General features: G+C 40.2%; 1 protein-coding gene across 49 annotated transcripts in view; it reads left to right on the top strand.

Moving 5' to 3' along the window:
* Positions 1 to 10851: 10851 nt before the first annotated feature.
* LOC127498610 (NACHT, LRR and PYD domains-containing protein 12-like) overlaps positions 10852 to 23293 on the top strand; it is a 362780-nt gene continuing 350338 nt past the window's right edge. For 28 of the 49 annotated variants that reach the window (XM_051868176.1, XM_051868180.1, XM_051868196.1 and 25 more), the window contains exons 1-7: positions 10853 to 11046; positions 11253 to 11357; positions 11576 to 11689; positions 14159 to 14272; positions 14509 to 14604; positions 14800 to 16524; positions 18512 to 18583. In XM_051868176.1, coding sequence (XP_051724136.1) covers positions 11308 to 11357; positions 11576 to 11689; positions 14159 to 14272; positions 14509 to 14604; positions 14800 to 16524; positions 18512 to 18583 — 2171 coding nt within the window. In that variant the 5' untranslated portion in view covers positions 10853 to 11046; positions 11253 to 11307. Of the gene's footprint in view, positions 11047 to 11252; positions 11358 to 11575; positions 11690 to 14158; positions 14273 to 14508; positions 14605 to 14799; positions 16525 to 18511; positions 18584 to 23293 lie in introns of all 49 variants that reach the window. The other 21 variants (XM_051868148.1, XM_051868149.1, XM_051868154.1 and 18 more) reach the window with 8 other exon arrangements.

The following is a 23293-nucleotide window of genomic DNA, read 5'->3' on the forward strand; positions in this document are numbered from 1 at the left end:
AGAGGGCTCGTCGCGTCAGCACTCTAGTTCTGAGGAATTGGATGTGCTGAGCGTCGATATGGGGGAAGATGACTCGCCATCACTTTCCCCTGAGTATGAGGAGCTGGTGGATGTGCTTTCTCGCGCTGTGTCTAAGCTAAGCATTGATTGGCCAGCCGAGAATCAGGGCGCTCGTCCGAAAAGCAAACTGGACGAGCGCTTTTTGTCATCAAATAAAGCACTTCCACCACGGGGTCTGCCATTCTTCCATGATCTGCATGATGAGCTAACGAGATCATGGAAGAAACCATATTCATCACGCTTGTTCAGCCCTCATGTCAAGCACTATTCTAACATAAGAGGGCTGAAAGAATATGGTTATGGGACGATGCCCCGGGTTGAACAGACGCTTGCGAGCTATCTGTCCCCGGGTTCAGCGTCGTCCCTGAAGACCCCCACGCTTCCCACAAAACCACTTAAAGCTACATCAGGGTTAGTGGGAAAAGCGTATACGGCAGCAGGTCAGGCTGGTGCATGCTTGCACACTATGGCTATTCTGCAAGCATACCAGGCAGACCTGCTGAAGGATCTGGATGGCGGGGAGGGGATTGGCCCGGACGCAGTTCGAGAACTGCGTCGAGCCACAGATCTGTCTCTTAGGGCCACCAAGGAGACCGCCAGAGCTGTTGGGCGGTCTATGGCAGCCTTGGTGGCGACAGAGAGGCACCTGTGGCTCAATCTGTCTGAGTTAAAGGATAAAGACAGGGCCTTTCTCCTCGACGCCCCGCTTGTGCCTTCTGGCCTGTTCGGCGACGCGGTTACATCAGTCGTCGACAGGTTCCAGGAAGCTAAGAAGCAAGCGGAGGCGTTTAAGAAATATTTACCATGCCACCATCCATCCTCTGGGGCTTCTGGGCGTGAGCAGCCCCAGCCGTATAGCTCCTCATACCGAGCGCAGCAGAAAGAGAGTGTCGCTTCTCGTGCTCCACCTCAAAGACACGGTGGGCCGGGACGGCACTCTCAGCCCAAGCCTTCTAAGCCGAAGACAGACCTGAGGGTTTTGCTTCAGGCGAAGAAGGCTGGGCAGAAGAAGTCCTGACGCCAGGGGTGTCAGGCTTCTGAGGGCAGCCCCGCACGGGGTGGTGCGGTACACACCTCAGTATACGGTGCCCATTCCACCTCGTGGCCCTCAGGAGGCCGTTCTGCCAACCCCGCCACCTCTGGTGATTCGGGGCGCAGCGGTTCCCACCGAATTAGTGACACAGTGTTCAGAACAACACGACGCTGCGTCACATCCTCTGAGGAGGATAAATTTACATCAAAAATGTGCTGTGAACAAAACGCCAGAGGCCAGCCTCGAGAGGCTGGTTCCCTTAGTAGATTTTCTGGTAGAGTGGAAATCTCTTCAAAATATCTCACGTTGGGTCCTGCAGATTATACACAAAGGTTACAAAATCCAGTTTTGGTGCCATCCACCTCTGTTCAAAGGAGTGCTGCAAACGTCAGTGCTTCCTCAGCAGGCTCTGGTGTTGGAGCAAGAAATAAAAACCCTATTAGCAAAAGAGGCTATAGAGAGGGTTCCGGTTGCCGACAGGGAGTCTGGGTTTTACAGCCGGTATTTCTTGGTTCCAAAAAAGGATGGGGGGTTGCGCCCTATTTTAGATCTAAGACATCTGAATCGAGCAGTACGAAAGCTAAAATTCAAGATGCTGACGATAAGTCAAATCGTGACTCAAATCAAATCCGAGGATTGGTTTGTCACAATAGATCTCAAGGACGCATACTTCCATATCTCCATCCTTCCACAGCACAGGAAGTTCCTGAGGTTCGCTTTCGGGGGCGAGGCGTACCAATTTCGGGTTCTTCCGTTCGGCCTAGCTCTCTCACCCTGCACATTCACGAAATGCGTAGATGCAGCACTGGCCCCGCTCAGGCTGCGGGCATACGCATCCTGAATTATATCGACGACTGGTTGATTTTAGCACAGTCAGAGGAGATGGCGGTTCGGCATCGAGATGTCGTTCTCGCACATATTCAGAAATTGGGGTTGAGACTGAATGCAAAGAAAAGCGTGCTTACTCCACGACAGAGGACCACTTTTCTTGGTGTGGTTTGGGATTCAGTGAGCATGTCTCTCTCCAGTTCGCATCACTGCCATTCTATCAGCCATGAAAGAACTGAAGCTAGGCCAGTCACGCACTGTAAAGCAGTTTCAGAGACTGCTGGGTCTGATGGCAGCAGCGTCCAACGTGATACCTTTTGGCCTGCTGTACATGAGACCCTTACAGTGGTGGCTCAGGACCAAAGGGTTCTCCCCGAGGGGCAACCCACTTCGTATGATCAAGATCACGCGGCGCTGTCTCCACGCCTTGATCATATGGAAGAAAAATTGGTTCCTGTCCCAGGGCCCTGTGTTAGGAGCTCGATGTCGCCGTGTCACTCTGACGACGGACACTTCTCTCACAGGCTGGGGAGCGGTAATGGAAGGCCGCTCAGCTCGGGGTCTGTGGAAGACTCATCAGCTCTCATGGCACATAAATTGCCTGGAGATGATGGCGGTCTTCAATGCGTTGAAGTTCTTCCTTCCAGACCTGAGGGGCCATCATGTGCTAGTCAGGACGGACAACACATCGGTGGTCTCGTATATAAATCGACAATGGGGTCTGTGGTCGCGCCCATTATACAAACTGGCGCAACAGATCCTCCTGTGGTCTCTGGGGAAGATGCTCTCCTTGAGAGCTATCTACATTCCAGGGACTCAGAATATTGGAGCAGACATCCTGTCGAGGCAGGGGCTGAGGCCAGGGGAATGGAGACTTCACCCGGAGGTGGTGAAGCTCATATGGGAGATTTATGGCCAAGCGGAAGTGGATCTGTTCGCGTCTCAGGATACGACGCACTGTCCACTTTGGTTCTCCCTCACACATCCAGCTCCTCTGGGACTGGATGCCATGGTACAGGCGTGGCCGAGGCTGCGTCTGTATGCATTTCCCCCAGTTGTTCTGCTCCCAGAAGTTCTGGAGAAGATTCGCCGGGAAGGGATAAGTCTACTGCTAGTAGCACCTCACTGGCCAAGCCGCATATGGTTTTCGGACCTGATAGCTCTTCTCGATGGCTCACCTTGAAAGATTCCGATCAGGAGGGACCTCCTGTCTCAGGCGGGGGGCACAATTCTCCATCCCCGTCCAGAAATGTGGAATCTGTGGGTTTGGCCTCTGAGGGGGCCAAACTCATAGAGGCTGGTCTCTCAACTGAGGTTGTAGAGACCATTCTTCAATCCAGAGCTCCTTCCACGAGGAAACTATACGCTTTGAAGTGGAAACTTTTCACTTCCTGGTGTCAAGAACGGCAGTTGGATCCAGTCTACTGCCCGATAGGTTCAGTACTTGAGTTCCTACAGTGCCGCTTCTCATCTGGGTTAACCCCATCTACACTTAAAGTATATGTTTCAACTATATCTGCTTACCATGCCCATGTGGATGGTACTACTGTCGGGAAGAACCCGTTGGTTATTCATTTCCTCCATGGCACCCAGAGGCTGAGGCCTGCAATGCGCACGAGGGTCCCTGCTTGGGATTTGGCCATTGTGTTAGAAGGCCTATCTACAGCTCCATTTGAGCCACTTGAGTCAGTCTCAGATAAGTTCCTGACACTTAAGACTGTCTTCCTTCTTGCTATATTGTCCCTTAAGAGAGTAGGAGACCTTAAGGCCCTTTCAGTGTCCCCAACCTGTCTTGAGTTAGCGCCGGGGATGGTCAAAGCCTTCCTCTACCCCAAACCTGGGTATATCCCTAAGGTTTTGACTAATGTTCCAAGGCCTATTGTGCTGCAAGCTTTTTGTCCTCCTCCATTTACCCCAGACCAGGAGAAACTGAATCTACTGTGTCCAGTGCGAGCACTGGACACATATGTCCACAGAGCTGCCCTGTGGAGGAAAGCAGACCAGTTATTTGTGTGCTTTGGACCACATAACAGGGGTCGTCCGGCCTCTAAACACACTGTAAGCAAGTGGATAGTTGAGGCTATTTCGCTCGCTTACGAGGTCTCTGGCCAGCAGTGTCCTTTAGCTGTCAGAGCACATTCAACTAGGAGTATGGCGGCCTCCAAGGCCTTAATTTCAGGGGTTTCCCTCCAAGAAATTTGCGATGCGGCCGGTTGGTCCTCGCCTCTCACTTTTGTGAGATATTATGACCTTGACCTGGACGCAGCTCCAGGATCATCGGTGTTACTGTCCTAAGTGTGCCACAGTTTCACACAGACAGGTATTTGTGATTATGGCGTTTTGGTATATCGTTCCCAAAGCGATCCTATCGGACGCAGCGCGAGTTCCCTCGAAAGGGAACGTCTCAGGTTACGTATGTAACCATAGTTCCCTGAGAAAGGGAACGAGACGCTGCGTCGCGTTGCCATACTCCCTGCATCCCTGTGATCGATTTGCTTCGGCAGTTTGAGCTGAAGCCGGTCTCGCCGGATGTGTATTTATCCTTTCCTGGTCGTGACGTCACCCGTCTGTGACGTTCACTCTCGCCATTGGATTGAATGGCCTTCAGCTGCTAGTCATTAACATCCTCCTGGACCAATCTCCAGTGGCTCACCCACCGTTTGACCGTAATATTACTGTACAACTGGGTTTTACGACCCGAACACCAACCAGAACAGCCAGGAACAGTTAAACTTCACTGCATGACTGGACTACTGCACTGCAAATTCTGTTTAGAGGTCAAAGCTCCAAAGGTGCTGGAACTAGAGTTCTTCACGGGTCCACTTGAACTCAAGTGGATTTAGGTCCAAAACTTTTACAAATGCCTTGGACACACATGGACAATCTGATAGTGTTGCCAACTCTCGCAAGACAAATAAGCAACTGCAGCTTCGAAAACAACACCAATATTATTATATTATTTATTATCATCAATATTATTTATTATCAATTATTTGTTATCAATAAATGAGCCTGCAACATATTAAAGTGAAACTACTATGTGTTTGAAAAGCAAAAACAGACGTTGTTTTGCAAAAATCAGCAAATTGCAACAAAGCGGGAAGGCACACACTATCCTGCGATCACCTGTGAGCAGAATAGGTTTGGAGATGGAAAAGGAGAAATGGCAGCATGAAGGCCAAGTATGGTGACCCAAAGTTGGAATTTGTCCTCTGCATTTAACCCATCCAAGTTACTGCACACACATTAGGAGCAGTAAGCAGTGAACACACACACACACACACACTGCAAACTGTGAAAAAGACAAGAGCACTAAGGGAGAGCTGTAATATAGCCATACATTTATAATAAAATAAATTTGAACCAAACCAACATTTAATGATAAGTACATTATAAAAATATTTTTAAAATGAACTTGGGTCCTCTCCTCTCTGCACTGTCCATCATCTCCCATGTTTCCTCTCCATCTGTGTACAGCTCTGTCGGTGGCATTGTTTGTAAAGATGTACATAATGTCTATTTATGTCTACTAACTATCATTACTTGCATTTACAATGTCACATGGGGAGGAGGGGGCTACGGCACTATTATTGCACTGATTGGCTATTAGCTGTGAGCAGACAGTGTCAGTCAATTTACTGGAGAAAACAGCTACCATAAATGTAAAGAAACAAAGTTGCTTGACAGATTTTCAACCACATTTTTTAAAATGAGCCCAAAAAAATGCAACCCATGACCTGTGAATGTTTAGCAAGACTTACCAAAAAAAGAAGCCCAAAGTCGCAGATTATAAGCAGACTTGGCAACTATGTATACTGAGGATACACACCAAGATGTGTCAAAATCCACCCATAAGAGCGTCACAACTGTAACTGTTTGATGACAAATGATGCATTCATCCTTACATTGGATCACTGTTCTCCATGTACTGTTTCATGTTTATGGAAAGTAGAATGACCAAAAAAAAAAAAGAAAGAAAGAAAGAAAAAGAAACTGATCATAGTGGTCATAGTGGAATTTTTGCACTGGACTATATATTTGTTTTGAGTTTGCTATCAATAAACTAATTTATGAATGAAATGGTGTAATGTATTGATTACCCAGTGAACAAAGTAGAGAATGATTGTGGACAAACTTTAGTTCACAGGCATTTGCTGCGTGACAGTGAAGCACTTACAATGGAGGTAAATGGGACCAATTCGTAAGCTTTAAAATAATCACAGTTTCAAAAGTTTAGCCACGTGATGTAAACAATAAGCTTGTTAACATGAAAAATGGCCTACTAACCTTTTTTGTTTAAAGTTATACCAAGTGTTGCAACTTTGTTGCCATGACATGTAACAACAAAACCCTAAAATGACCTCAAAAAGGACGAGTGATTCTTTAGCTCAAAAAGTGCTGTTATACAGCGATCTTCCAACCCTGCCCCATTTACCTCTATACCAGTGGTTCCCAAACTGGGGTACGCGTACCCCTGGGGGTACGTGAGGTGACAAAAGGGGGTACACGAACAAAATGCTGAGTAGTTCAGTTAATTCTATCTTAAAATAATATTAAAACCAAGCATGTTTTTCTAAGTGCCAAAATGCCGTAAATCCAGTACATTTAACCAAATTACCTCATCATTTTCAGTCAAAAATGACTGTATCCACACAAGCAGCATGCATAGGCCTAGAGATTGCGTGCAGTCTGCTGCCTTAAATCGCGCTAAATTACTGTCGTTCTCAACAATGCACCTTTGTAAAAGTGGGGATTTAGCACTTACTTGCACGAAGAACAGATAGACACAGATAATGGATTAATTTCGATTTAAGACTCAAACTTTCTCCGATACAAAAACATACCTTGTGTGAGTTCTTGTATTTAATGATGATGATAACGAGCAAGAATTGTTCCCAAATATCCACATGACTGCAAACGTGACATTATTATACAACAGGTCAAAAAATAAAACGTACATTTTAAACACAGTACTGTCAGTATTACTCTATTTTGCAATGAAATAATAGTTATGACGAAAACCACAGCAGAACTACAACACGCGTCTGTGTTTCGCGAACAATTCTGCGGCTTTGAACGAATCGTGAGAGTCAATGATTCAATGATTCATTCACAGCCACTTGCTTCGTTACTGAATGAATGACTCGATGACTCACTTATAAAAACAGTGACTTGCTGCCACCTACTGACGGTTTTAGTTTAATATTTAAAAGTTTTACTTCGTTTTACCATCATTGCATAAAATGATGGTAAAGCGTTTTACTATGTTCTTTATTGAACATTTTTATTTAAAACATTTATTTTATAAAGTTATTCATAAAGTTAAAAATATGCACTGGAAAATCAATTGAACATTTTTATTTTTATTTAAAACATTTTATAAAGTTATTCATAAAGGTAAAAATATGCACTGGAAAATCAATTTAGGAGGCAAATATTGTCCCTTAATGGTAAAGGTGTGACTGCAGTCTAAGTGGAAGAGAGGGGGTATGCAGAAGGATGGTAATCCCTTCAGGGGGTACTCCAAGCTAAAAAGTTTGGGAACCACTGCTCTATGCAAAGTGCCTCGCCGTAACCTTGATTTTTTTTACGCTTAATGGGGAAAGGGGACATTTTATTTACTTCACTAGCGTGCTAACATTTCAAATTTCAAATAGCCACAGCTTTTTTTTTCTTCTTCTTTTTTTTTTTTTTTTTGTAAATTGTAAATGGACTTAGGGGTACAATACAGTACATGGAATACAAACAAGTTAAACCAATACATTTACATTGCTGGATACAATAACAAGACAAACAAACAGATCTACATAAAAAATACACAACTGTAAACTCACGTCATTTAACATCTTAAACAGTCATTAAGCATCTAATTTATCTGCACCTTTGATTATATGCATTATTTCATGTTTCGAGTTTCTGTTCAGGAACGCAGCCATTAAAAGCAGCCACTTCAGCCTTTTACATTAATTTGCTTCACCAATTATAGCCTCCCATGGCACAGTCAGTTCCACGATGAACAGGGACGTTTGCGAGGTTGATCACAGGATCAGGTCCGGTCTGAGGTTAGTTGTGATTATCTCAGGTGGAAAGCTGAGCTTCTTGTCTAGACCAACCTGCATTTTCCAGTCCCGGGCGTTCAGCAGCATCGTTTCCATTGTTGTAGTTGGCTTGACTGGCAGTTGTCCTGCTCTTATGAAGGCAGTGGATTTTGAGAATCCAGGCTTTGGAGGAGAGAGGGCATTGGTGGAGGTTCTCCTTCCTACCAGGATAATAGTCAATTGTCTCAGGTCCTGATTGTGCCTCCAGGGCTAACGTCCTTGGAAAAGACTGGTTTTGCAGCCAACAAGGATGTGCCTTAGCGTTGCTGGGGTTTGATCGAGAGGACATGATGCATCTTCTCCACTTCACTGGTTTAGGTTCTTGGGCGTGGGAAGAACATTGTAGGTGGCTCTGATGATGAAGCTCAGTCTGCTTCTCTCCATCTTCCACAGATCCTTCCAGGTGAGCTTATGCTGCTCCAGGTTTTCCTAGTTAGTCCATTGTCCCTAGTTGGACAGCGAGATTGCCTTTGTGCATCTCTCTGCCTCCTCTTGCTGCTGGACCTTGGCTACTATCAGCTTTCTTCTCTGAGCGGATGTTGCCTTGAACCATATGGGTCGGTTTGTCCCGAGTCCAAAACCCCCTTTTCCCTGCTGCACCTGTCCTACAATGTTTGCATGCCTGAGAGTGGATTTTGCGTGCTGTATGGCCTCAGTCGGGGTCCACTTCCTCCCAGTTGCCAGTCTGGGAGCAGCCACTTGTATTATAGCATAATATAGCTTTTATACTCAGTCAGGGTCATTTCCAGTCTCACTTTGGTGCATTTGTACTCTTCAGTGAGGCTAGAGACAGGCAGTTCCAGAGCACTTTTCCCATACAGGCCGATATTACTGAGGCAACACGGGAGTCCAAGACACTTCTTGATATAAGAATTGACTGTTCTCTCCAGCTTCTCAATTTTTGTAATGGGGACCTCGTAGTCTGTTAGAGGCCACATCAGACAAGGGAGCAATCCAAATTGCAGGCACCACAGTTTCAGCTTGCCATAAAGCAGGGTATTGTTTATGCTAACAATGCCTTTGATGGTTTCTTCTCTCAGTTGGTCACTCTGATCTGAGTCCTTGAGGCTTGTGTTGTACCATCGCCCTAAGCTCTTGACTGGCATCTCCAACACCATTGGGATGGGTGTTTCGTTGACATGGAATCTCTGGTCCACAAGTTTCCCTCTGATGATGGATATGCTTCTGGATTTGCTGGGTTTTAACTTCATCCATACCCACATTATGTTGGCATGAAGCTTTTCCAGTAGACGTTTGGTACATGCAATGTTTGAGGTCAGGGTGGTCTAATATTTTGTTTGCTAATATTGATGAGGTAAAGATAAATGTTTTTGTTTCTTTTGAAGTGTTAATGGAAGAAAGATATCCCATTAACACTTCACAGAAATACTGAAGGGGATTGAGAGAGATTAAAGTCTAGAATCCCTTCAAGTTTATATATGACTTTTGACCAGAACTTATGTATGTACAGTTTCAGAAGGAATAGATATAATCATGTAATCTATTTTGACAGTATGTACATGTATTAGTGTTGACATGGCCTATATGAGACAATTTACTTTTTGTGATATATACTCTAGTATTTTGTATTTTAAAAACTGTATTCTGGAATTACTAGGTATGGCCAAAATAACTTTGCAAAGTTTTAAAAGGTAGGTCAGTACAGTGACCTCCACTAATAATGGTGCCAAGATTAGTGAGGGTACTGTATATTCAATAAAAAATTCCATTTATTTGTAGGTAGAGAAATTATGGGATCATTGGAAGCTAGGATATTATATATTCGTGATAATGATGTGTGTTTTCTGGAATATACAAAAGTCATAAATTAATAATTTTAAAAAAAATATCTCCTAAGTTCAATATTCCTTTCTCTTTAATTTTCAGGAAGATAATTTTTTTTTTTTTTTTTTTTTGATAGTGAACATGTTCCATAATGGTGTCCAACTGGATGGTGAGGAGATGAGATGAAAAAGACTGTTAGCTTTCCACTACACTAATAATGTCGTACTCATAGTATGATATTTAAACTAAGGTCGGGTCTTACAGCTGAAGAGAAACAAATGTTAAGGAACTGTTACTCTGGGGCGAGCGCTCCTAATGCTCAAGATCTTTAATTGTCTAATATTTTTACCTAATCTTGATGGATGTACAGGTCACTTTTTAAAGACTTGGGAATCTTTGTGGTTGGACTTATTGTCAACTAAAGGTATTTTTTTTTTTGTACAGAGCATGTGTTATGGTTTTTAATAAAAAAATAAAATAAAAAAAAAACATTTTGAAAGAAAGATTGACACACCATGGCACTATTTTTTTTTTTTCTTCCTTTTTTTCTCTCTTTGGTTGGGCTGGATGAAAATGTTAAACCTGAGTGGAGATCTTTGTACAAGCCACCATTATCTAAGAGCGTATGGGAAATACAGTAAAGAATCCTTCATGGTATCATTGCTGTAAACTCTTTTATTTCTGTTCTAAATCCAGAAGTTAGTTCTGAATGTCCCTTTTGTTCTCAAAGGGAAACAGTGTTTCATGCTTTTATGCAATGTTCTAGATTAGAACCATTATTTATGTTATTACAAAAAAATCTTCTTTTGGGACAAGCAAAACTATAATATATATTAGTAGGAAAAATAAAATCGAGCTGAAGTATAAAATTCTGAAAGATTTGTCTACTTTTGAGTGTTTGTCATTTAGCATTGTGTGTTGTTTTTGAAGGTGATTTGGTTTTTTTCTTTGTAATTAATTTTCTTGTATAGTTGTGTGAAGAATTATTGTGAATAAAGTTTTTTCAAAATTCAAATTCTCTCTCTCTCTCTCTCTCTCTCTCTCTCTCTCTCTCGTCACAAATAGAAAGTGAAAGTAAGTTAGAGTTCATCTGTCACCATTTTATGCTGTTAAAATACGAATACGAGCGTCAAAGTGTTTAATAGAAACGTTTATCAAAGTTTATGCAGGAATTTCCGTGTATCTTTATGATGTTAAAGCTGGAGGATTTGAGAACCTGTAACTTGTGAAAGTTTGATCAAGGTGAGTGTTCAGGTGTGGTGACTTCCTCATACTAATATGAATCTCTGGAGGACATTTTAAGTGATTGTTTGTTTGATGTAAAATCTTTTATAAAGGGTTTCTTTTGTGTTTTGAGATGTCTGCGATCCTTCAGAAGTTTAACAGCGTATATGTAAATGTGTAATTGAGCTTGAGTTAACGCAGTCACATGATCCTTTTTCTTCCAGACTCAAGATATGTTATTATGATGGTTTTTTAATCAGATTCACACGCAGCTTCATCATGGGTGATTCACAAGGATCCAGACATGGAGATTTTTCTCCAGGATGCAGGTACTTTCAACAAACACTGTTAAATATTGTATTATATCGCAGAAAAAGACAGTTTTTTTTTTTTTTTAATACTAACATGAAATGTTAAATAAAAAGGTCATAAAGTTACCTTAAAATGCTTTTTGATGAAAGATAAATGTGTTTATATTAATATGGTTCCTATCATAAAGAATGAACACAGTAATCTAAAGGATTGAACTGAATCTGTTCTGTTACAGTTCAGTCCAGCAGAAGAGCTCAAACCCAGAGTCCAGCTGTGTGTCTGTGAAGAGTAACTGCTCTATAACTGAGCCAATAACATTTAAGAGTGGAAACACACGGCCTGATCTCAGGTATATTACCAGCATTGTTGGACGTTAGGTGTTTCTGAAAAAAAAAAAAAAAAAAAAAAAATTCTACTAATAATAACAATATGAACCACACTAAGGATTGGTGAGCTGCTGGGTTCATGAGTATTAATTATGTTGTCTGCGTTCGCTCGAACTGATTTGCTGAAATCAAAACACGGACAGTAATAGGTGAGCGCCAGCCAATGAGATGCTGTTTGTGCATTAGTTTCTGCTTGCACACAGAAATGCATCATCAACTAGGCTTTATTGTTTACATTTGAGATGATTTGGCACATTGTGTGTTGTTTCAGAAGATGATTTGTTTTTTTCTTTGTATTTGTTTTTTTCCTGTGAATGTCGATTGTTTTGAAGTTTTTAAAACTATGGAAGTTTTGTTTGTTTTTGGAGATGATTTGGTGTTGTCATGAGAATTGTTATTATCGGGGGAAGACAAATTCTTATTGTGGGGCGAAATTTTACCGGTATATTGCAAATGATAAGATATCGCCCATCCCTAGTTTCAAGTATAGTCAGAACAAGAGGTATGCCTGTCAATTGTTGAATTTTATTTAGGGACAAGCAAAACTGACAATATATATTAGTAGGAAAAATAACATTGAGCAAAGCCTTGCCAAAGCATCACTGAAGTTTTTGCAGTTTGTTAAATATTAAGACTTGTGTGGCTTAATATAACATAAATGATGTCTTTTACTGAAATATGTAGTAGAAAACCCATGAAAGATTTACATTATTTAAAAAAATCCATGTTGTTTTATACATATTTTGGACAATGGGGGGCGCCATTATTTTAGGTGTGCAGTGCATCCCAATAGGGATGGCTGCAGCCTGAGGGGGCGACTGGAGCTCCACTCATGGGCGGAAATACGTCACCTCCACTAGTGGAGCTTATTGTAAGGGTAGGTTTAGGGTTGGGGTAGGTGTAGACGTTAATAAAACACAAATCAATTTTGCATCATTTAATTACTGTATTTGCATTATTGTAAGGGTAGGTTTAGGGTTGGGGTAGGTGTAGACATTATTAAAACAAGTGGAGGTGACATATTTCCTGTTCGAGAGTGGAGCTCCACTCGCCCATGTTCTGTAGCCAGACCCTTCTCGTGCATTCTGCGTCAATGACGTCAAATTGTTGCACTCTGTGAGCTACTGACACTACTTGTTGCTATCTTTACCGAAACACAAGTCTGACTAAGGCAAATACAGAATGTAATGAATACAAAAATACCCTTTAGGTCTTCTACAGACTTGATAAAGTGTTGTGGACAAAATAATACAATCCAGACTATTAGGTGACATTTCATTCATTTTAATGCTGTTGGTCAGAAAAACACAAATTACAAATAATGTAACAAAACTTATTCCATGACACATTTTATACAAGAACCCTTAGCTGTTATGAAATATCCATTTCATGCAAAATATCACAGCTGAATAACAAAAGTTTAAATTTACAACTGGAGTTAGGTCTAAATGATTTTAAATATAAAGTTATACGCGAGGGTTGACTTGCCTATTTGTCACCTGATTCTGATTCGGCAGGCCAGCTCTCTCCCCGTCATGGAGACTGACGAGAACAACTCATAACACATCTCGATTGAACAGCTACAGTGAGAAATTGCAGCTCCTTACAGCAAACACTCTCCCTCTCGGTTAGCATCAGCAAGCAATAGCCACAGAGACACCATCCATTTTACCCCACTCTCGCCTCCTCAACCCTCCGAACGTCTTCATTTTGATTTAATTTAAATTAAACGTCTTCAATGTTTTCATTCTCACTAATTTTGCGCTCTGGCTCAAATTGAAAAGGTTGAACAGATGACATTTTTGTAACACCGTGGGATCAAGATAACGGAGCCGAGTTTGGTGCAACCATTTGACGTCACTGTGCAGAATGTATTGCGATGTCAACAATGCGGCTTACTACCACTAATCTTTTTTTTTTTTTTTTTTTTTTTTTACAAATTTTATAACAATTAAGACATATTTTGTGAATTGTATACAATATCTTTATACTTTGGGGCAACAGTATTAAGGCATACAAGTTTTAATACCAGGGGTTCATTTTAAATCAAGAGTGTTGATTGGTTTTAAAACTATGAAAGATTTGTTTACATTTGAGATGATTTGGCACATTGTGTGTTGTTTCAGAAGATGATTTGTTTTTATCTTTGTATTTGTTTTTTTCCTGTGAGTGTCGATTGTTTTGAAGTTTTAAAAACAATGGAAGTTTTGTTTGTTTTTGGAGATGATTTGGTGTTGTCATGAGAATTGTGTGTTGTTTTTGAAGGTGATTTGGCTTTTTTTTTTCTAACATGAAATGTTAAATAAAAAGATCATAAAGTTTCCTCAAAGTGCTTTTTGATGAAAGATAAATGTGTTTATATTAATATGGTTCATATCATAAAGAATGAACACAGTAATCTAAAAGATTAAACTGAATCTGTTCTGTTACAGTTCAGTCCAGCAGAAGAGCTCAAACCCAGAGTCCAGCTGTGTGTCTGTGAAGAGTAACTGGTCTATGGAGGACCCAATACATTTTAAGAGCGGAAACACACAGCCTGATCCCAGGTATATTATTTCTATAAAATATATGCTTATAGTCGTTATTAATATACAGCAGTGTAATGAGTTCAGTAAGTTTCAGTCTATTAATGATTTCCATTGTGTCCTTGTGCAAAGCTCGATGTATTGTATTGTTAAAACATTCACACACTGTAAAATCTGTTGGTCTGTTACTCAGTTAATGACACAATTACATCAATATCAGTGTGTCTGATTCTTTACCCTCTTCATTCTGATTTAAGGTCGAATCTTTTATCCAGTCCAGTTAAAAACAAAACTGTGAACACGCCTGTGATTCGACCACAAGACTCTAATGAAAGCATGAATCCTGGTTTCAGGTAAAATGGAGGACTTTTTTGTTGTTGTTGTTTAATTTTAGATCACACATTACTCAATCACATGATTAATAATATAAATATTTCAGAAAACTAATGATGTTCTGTGTCTCATAATACAGCAAACAAATAAATCCATTTTGTATTTTGTATTTACTCCTTAAACTTGTATAATAATCTGGTATTTTAATCTTACAGCCATGACTCTAAACCTGAGGTCTTAAACACACTGAGATCAAATCTGAGAAAGAAGTTTGAGTGTTTGTATGAGGGAATATCAAAGCAGGGAAACCCAACACTCCTGAATGAGATCTACACAGAGCTCTACATCACAGAGAGTGAAAGTGGAGAGATCAATAATGAGCATGAGGTGAGACAGATTGAGACACAGTCCAGGAGAGCAGAAACAGAGGACACAACGATCAAATGCAGTGACATCTTTAGACCTTTACCTGGACAAGACAAACCCATCAGAACTGTGCTGACAAAGGGAGTTGCTGGCATTGGAAAAACAGTCTCTGTGCAGAAGTTCATCCTGGACTGGGCTGAAGGGAAAGAGAATCAGGACATCCAGCTCATATTTCCTCTTCCTTTCAGAGAGATCAACTTCATGAAGGACAAAACACTCAGTCTTTCAGATCTTCTTCAGTTCTTTTTCCCTGAAACAAAAGAAATGGAAATATCCAGTGATAAGTATAAAGTTTCCTTCATCTTTGATGGTCTGGATGAGTGTCGTCTGTCTCTGGATTTTCAGAGCGATGTGAGGTTGTGTGATGTGACTGAATCAGCCTCAGTGGACGTGCTGCTGATGAACCTCATTGCGGGGAATCTGCTTCCCTCTGCTCTCATCTGGATCACCTCCAGACCAGCAGCAGCTGATCTCGTCCCCTCTGAGTGTGTCCATCGAGTGACAGAGGTACGAGGCTTCAGTGAGCCACAGAAGCAGGAATACTTCAGGAAAAGAATCAGTGATCGGAGTCTGTCCGACAGGATCATCTCACACCTGGAGTCATCAAGGAGCCTCTTTATTATGTGTCACATCCCAGTGTTCTGCTGGATCTCAGCCGCTGTTCTAGAGAAGATGTTGAGTGAAGCAGAGAGAGGAGAGATTCCCAAGACTCTGACTCAAATGTACACACACTTTCTGATCCTTCAGACCAACATCAAACATGAGAAGGACTATGAGAAGAAAGTGAAAGATGAAGACATGATTGTCAAACTAGGGAAACTGGCATTTCAGCAGCTTGTGAAAGGCAACCTGATCTTCTATGAGGAAGACCTGAGAGAGTGTGGCATTGATGTGACAGAAGCATCAGTGTACTCAGGATTGTGCACTCAGATCTTCAGAGAGGAGTTGGGCTTGTATCAGGGGAAAGTCTTCTGCTTTGTTCATCTGAGCATTCAGGAACATCTAGCAGCTCTATATGTGCATCTCTCCTTTATAAACAAGAACATCAATGTGTTTGACCAGATTACCAAACCAACTAATGGAGACGATTTTTCACTATCTGATCTCCATCAGAGAGCTGTGGATGAGGCTTTAGACTGTAAAAATGGGCATCTGGACCTTTTCCTTCGTTTCCTTCTGGGTCTGTCAGTGGAGTCTAATCAGAGTCTCTTACAAGAACTAAAGACACAGACAGGAAACAGCTCTCACAACAATGAGAAAACAGTTCACTATATCAAAGAGAAGATCAGTGAGAATCCCTCTCCAGATAAATACATCAATCTGTTTCACTGTCTGAATGAACTGGGTGATCTTTCACTAGTGAATGAAGCTCAACCTTGTATGTGGTCTGGAGGATTACGTCATGTGAAACTCTCCTCATCTCAGTGGTCAGCTTTAGTTTTTGTGTTTTTGACTTCAGAGCAGACAATACAGGAGTTTAACCTGAAAGACTTAATTGGATACACAAATCATCAGTAAGTAACACTGAGTACAATCATTACAGTCTGAAACATTATGAACAAAGAGAAAGAAGAATCTGATAAATCTGTAATCCTGCAGATGTCACACAGAGTTTAGTAGTTCATATTTTTATGTTCTTTTATTTCTCTCTCACACAAACACTCCCAAAAATCACTCCTCCATACCGTAATAAAGCACAGGGATACAAACTTGTCTGTTTTGAATCCAAAATAGGTCATTTGTGTTCATGCACACTGGGCATACGTGTACAAGTGTAAACAGTTGACTCTTGCACATGTAGGTAGCTGCAGTTTACAAAAATGCAGAGTTTAACTGCACAGCTAAAAATGTCAGCGAAGATTGCAGTTCAGTCTCCATGTTATTGTTTACACGGTCGTCAAGGATACGCAGAGTGAACGTGGGCAGCCACGCCCTCATTTTCAAACTAAAACAGGCTCTGCAGCGTTTTCGAAAGTCTCCGTTTTCAAGGTTCAAAAACGCCAGCGTAGTGTAAACGACAGCCGTAACCGTAGCAAAACGTATGTGTTTTAAAACAAAAACGCACTAGTGTAAACGGGGCCTCAGTTTGAAGGATCCTTTGAAGGCAGCCTTCGTTTCACCTCCTTCATTCAGCTCATTTTGAAGGATGCATCAGGTGTATCCTTTGTGTCCTTCAATCACCCACAATCCTTTGCAAACATTCCAATCCACGAAAAAGAACTGATGGAAACGAGTCTGCACTTATCGGAGTTCATTATGAAATGCAAGACAAAAATAATGTTTTCAGTGATGAAGGCATACATGTTATCTTTTGTTTTGGTGTAAACTGCCAGTAATGTAAGCCACTGGGAGACACAGACGGTTGTCATTCACTGTATTGTATTAAGAAAAGATTTTTAATACAAAATTAATACAAAGTTTTATTAGTATTTTTGTGCTGTTGGAGCGGGAACATGTGTGGCGTAGCCATGAACACTTACTAGAGCGTCTCATTCTAGTGTTTAATGCTGAGGAGGACTCGAGTCTACAAGCCTCAGAAGGACTGGACTGTTTGAGAAACACCCAATATCAATATGCAGGAGACTCCCGGAACTTCCGGAAATGTCTCTCCTGAAATTACGATGGTTGACATAGTGATAACCATAGCAACGGACAGGTCAAAAAAAATCTGATATGTCAAAATAGATCTGTCACTAAGTGTTGTAGTGTGAATGCAGACTAATAGACCTTATATGATAATTTATCTAGACATTTGATTATTCTATTTAACTCTTTACTCTTACTGTACTACTGAGATCTAGTATGTACTGAACCCTGGTCGTAGATTTACGGTAACAACGGATACATCGTTATCTGCTGAAGTCAATAATTTCAGAGTAAGTCAGAATAAAGCCAAATGTAACAATTTATTAGTCAGGTAAATGTATCATGCCAATTACATAATCAATTCAAAGATGATCAATACAAAACATCAAATGCTCAGAAAAAGAGTAAAAAGATGCATACCTGACAGTAGAAAATTGCACACTGCTGAGTGTCCTAGACTCCTGCAACATCTCTTTAAACCTTTCGACCTTTTGACCTTTAGACCTTTGTACCAGTCATTTCAAATGATACCAAACATGTATAGTGTTGTATGATAACGAAGGAAAGGAAATGTAGATTAAGGCAATGCTGAGGTGTGATTGACTCAGTGTGATTGTGTCTCGGATGGGGATGCTAATTTTGCAAGAGAGAGTTCAAATGTTAATTTCCTTTGTTTTCTCAAAGAGTAGCCCAGCATCAGTCTAGCATCAGTCTTACAAAAGAAAAAACAAATCTGTGTTGGCAGAATATGTTCAGTAACTTCTTCAGTTAGATACTAATAAAACTTTTTCACATGTCCTTTTTAAAGCAGTGTTTATTGAAGGTATTTAATGTAATATTTACCTACAATATTACTCATAGTATTCATTGTTATTATTAGCATTAATAATTAACATATTTTATATTTTCAAATAGTGACGCAGTAAATACAGCAGATGAAGTTCTTCAGAAGATGCTGCCTGTGGTTACAGCAACTAGATCAGCTTGGTAAGTAACACTGAGAACAATCATCACTGTGAAAACTTTATAACATTTTTTTACTTAAAAATATAAATTAATGGTTCAACAAAAAATATGAGCGTCACACTTCAGCTTTTAAACCCTCCACCTATCTGACCTGCTAGGCTTCTATTGTAAGAGCATTACTGTAAATGTGTTTCTGTTCATTTTTACAAACTGAGACATGATAAAATGACTTTGTGTTTTAGCTAATGTGTTTTAGCTGAGGTAAATGTATGTTATCTGCAGTGAGTTGAGGCGATCCTAATATTATCCATGTTTCTTTCATGCTATAACTAGTAGTAAAGAGGAAAAGATAACCGGTTCGCTCGTGCTCCGCACTGCTGCTTGAACTGAGACACTACAGCGATCTGTCAGCCACATTAAAGAGCGCCAAAAACACATTTATTGCTTGAATTTCTTAATACGTTTGACAGAATTTGAAAGCTGAGATTTTCTTATCAAAAGTGCATCAACTGAAAACAGCACAGACTAAAAGATTGATTCTCTGGATTTATGGACTGAATAAAGTAAAAATAAAGATCATTTAAAAATTAGGGATGCTCCGATAGATCGACTGCAGATCGTTATCGGCCGATAATCAGATTCTATTGCTGTGACCCAATTCAGAGGCTGCATCCTTCGAAGGCCGAGTGTGTCACAGTGAAGGCTGTCCCAATTAGAAGACTCCTCCAAATGTGGCTTCCGTTTGTCGTGAAATGATGGGTACATCAGATAAATCCAAGATCAGTGTCCGTAGGCTAGACCGTCCCATCTAACAACGCTCATATCGACCTTCGAAGGATGCAGCCTCTGAATTAGGACACAGCTTATGAATCGATCAGGAGTCACTAAAACAGGCCGATCTCACCAACCAAACGCATAATTGATTATGTCAGACTTTAGCGTCACAGTCATTTCATCACCAGTGTGGAGTTATTACACGGTCTCACGTAACAATGACTTTTAAGCCTTACGATTTAAGAACATTGTGCAGTAAGAAGTGAAACAGCGCTCATTCGATACGTGCGCATGGTTTCTGAGAGCGGTTCTGAGCGCAGTCAGCGCACACACCTGGAACACATAAAGCTGCTGCTCATACAGAGCGTGAGTACTTACACCTGTTTCACACACACTCCGTCTGCAGTACGTATGCGTTGCAGGAGCAGCACGCGCATATTGTGCTTTCACGTATGTCGCGTTTGCAGTGCGCAGCTGATCCGTGGCTGCAGTGGCGTAGGCAGAATTTTATTTTTGGCCGAGCCTGGGCAAAAGTGAGCGGGCACTTTCACATAGGGTCCTATAGCCTACATATTTCTTATAGCCAAAAGCAAACTAACGGACTAGGGGTGTGCAGTATTGACAAAAAATTATATCTTGATATTATCTGAGATTTTCTCGATAGCGATAATTAGACGATATTTTGCTGAGTGTGTTATTGTGTTGGTACCTTGGCAGGTTTTTCCCGTGGGCAGCTGACTCCTAAAGTTTTTGATATTCTTCATATTTTGTGCGGTGGTTAGTTTGCAGCAGTGACTGAAATTATCTTTTCCAATAAGTTTAAAATGATTTTTTACCTTTTACCATTTTTACCTTTATTTTTTAACCTAATTAAATTTATGCCTCATCTTTTGTGTCAAATTAATTAACAAATCTTTTGTGTCATTTAATCAAATTTAATTAGAACAATAAGATACACTAGGGCTGTTACCAATCAAATGAAATCTATATCAACAAAATTAATCTTTGCAATGCAGTGGAAACACAGAAACTTCATCTAAAGTGCTTTTATATGCATTTATACACTCTGTTTGATGCAGTTCAGAGCTGATAAATGCATTTAAACTGCAGTTACAAATGCATATAATGGTTTACATAAACATAAACATAAAACGCTGAATATTGATATTTTGAAATTATTAAAAATGAAAAGGTACTTTAAATGTGACATCAGTTGGCAGCAAGTCGCTGTCAATGAGTGAGTCATTAGTTTCAGCCGATTCATTCAAACGGCTGATTCTTTCAGGAACAAAGCTTATCATAAACTAGCGCTGAGCCCAATCTGCCCTACCTAAACTTTCAGCCAGGAGTCGCTACTGATATTGAGTCCGTTATAGGGGTGTGAGATAATATTGTGATTGTTGTTTTAACGATATGCGATCTGAAATTATTGAGTATTTCTCTCACTTTACAAAAACAAACACAGAGAGTCGCACGCATCGCATACACTACGTGATGTAACGTTAGTCTAGTAGGTTAGACTAGTGCGCTGGCGCATTTAGAGTGCACGCTTTCACTGCGTGATTAAAACATTTGTAATGCACCCAATATTGAAGATAAGGGGGTAAAAGTACATCTGTATGTGTCTTAAATATTTATATCATTTAATCAATATCACATGAAGAGTGCAGTTTTTCTCCAAATATCAACATGATTACAAATGTGATATTGATTTTATACAACAGTTCAAAAAACAAGAAGTTAATATTTAGTGACTTACATTTTAGATACAATATTGCCTATTTTCGCTCTATTTCGCCAACAAAAATATTTCCAAACAAAGCTGCAGGAGTCAGGATTGATTTGCGTGTCTGAGCAACACATGCCGGTGAATGAACGACTCGTTTGAATGAATGATTCAATGATTCACACTTTAAACATTTTGTAAGCTTTATATCCTGATCGCTGAACACATCAGACACACTTTTGGCAGAATTCTAATGTCCTTGCGTTATTCAGCCTGAGGGTGGCGCTCTATCGATGATTGACAGACTTTAGTTCACACGACAAACGCATAGAATGCCATCTTAGAATTGCCTTAATGTAGTATTTATTGTGTCCAAATGTTGTTTTAGAATATTACAAGTTAGAAGTTCCAGTGAGGAAAACAAAGTCACGTCTTTTCTCAGAACAAACATAAAACAAACACAACAGAACTACTGTATAAAGGCTATTCACATGAGCACGTTTAAATTAAAAGATTTATACTTTCATTAATTCATTACTCCACATAGGAAGAACAGATATGCCAACTAGTTATTGACCTGAAGCAGACACATATCTGAAGCGGACTGATATCGTCTTGGTCTGGAGTGAGGTTTATGTAAGGTACCATGAAAATAAGCGGCAGTCTGAAATCTGCCCCAATGGCGCTCTATGACAGCGCGCTGCAGTTCCATTTTTCACCACAGATTTACATCATAGACTGTCAAACAATATGGATGTGACGTCACCTGTAGATTTCTGAAGAGCATTTTTGAAGTGAAAATGAGGCCGCTGCCATCTTAGCAACGCGTCACCGCACGTCACTTTTCTAAAATCAAAATAAAACCGAACACCTCAAACTTGCAATAAATCAAGGTAAACACAACAGCCTTTTAAACATCTACAAACATCTCAGTTAGGCTCAGGTGCTCAAAAAGAGCATAAGGAAACCAATATCCTTCAAAAAGTTCTCTTCAATATAACGGATACATAAAATTAAAGAGTCAAAGCCTACTTACACTGGACGTGCTGGTTTGGGCCTCATCACCGGCTGCAACCACATCCTCATATATGCTCTCAAATATGAAACACCTGCGATTCAGCAACTACCTGCACATGCACTCACATTTGTGTAAAGTAGCCTTGTTGACAAGTTTGGGTGAGTAAAGGCAAAGCACACAAGATATAGTTCCTTCAATGTCCTGTAGATGGCAATATTGCTTTTTTTGTAGCAGAAATAAACTGCAGCAGAAAAAGTTAGGTGCCATGCAAAATGTAACAAACAAATAATTGTATAACTCATTACAAATGTATTAGAGTAAAGAGTACATATTTATTAAAAAATGTAGTCAAGTAGAGAGTAAAAGTTGCTAATAACTTTGATACTCAGAAACAGGTACAAAATAGTCACAACCTTAAGTACACTAACTAGGGGAGAGCGGGGCACAACCTAACGCTTTTTGACTTTCTCAGTTTGTGTAAATCTACTTAAGGTTCAGAGAATTAATTTTGTTCCACATTAATTTCACACATGTCTGCTACAAATATGTCATTAATGCAGTGTATACTTTTTTCTTTATTTACCCCGAAAGAAGAGAAGTGAAATGTGACAACATGCCCCATAGGCGGGGCACACTGTAACATGACCATATGACAGCTTAAAATGTTATCTGATCTAATCAAAATAATATACATGATAAACTAAAATATTTTGTCATTAAAAGACAATTATTATTTCTTTCTAGGGCTGCAACAAACGATTATTTTGATAATCGATTAATCTGCAGATTATTGGAACGATTAATCGACTAATTGCCGATTATTGCGCTGATTAATCAGTATGCTTTGATAGATTATTCCACTTTAGCAATTAGTTAAAATATTGAGTTATACTTTAACTAATAAATAAAAATCACTTCAGCTTTTAGACGAGCCAGTACCAGTGCTGAACATTGCTTAAAATAATATTTTATGAATGTTCAGGTTCTTCCACTCAGTCTTTATTCACCTTTTCTTCATGGTATCTCAACAGATATTCATAAAAGTTAATTATGCCAATTGTATTGGTAACTGTATAGAATAGCATAGCTCTAATAGCGGAGCACATTGTAACGCAGTGTTACAACGAACCTGATCTGTGCAACTGGAATTTAAACTTGGTTAGTGTCTTCTGCTAGTTAGTGAAACATTAAAGAACTAACAGATTGGAGATTA

The sequence above is a fragment of the Ctenopharyngodon idella genome, chromosome 17 (assembly GCF_019924925.1).
Source record: "Ctenopharyngodon idella isolate HZGC_01 chromosome 17, HZGC01, whole genome shotgun sequence".
Taxonomy (NCBI): Eukaryota; Metazoa; Chordata; class Actinopteri; order Cypriniformes; family Xenocyprididae; genus Ctenopharyngodon; species Ctenopharyngodon idella.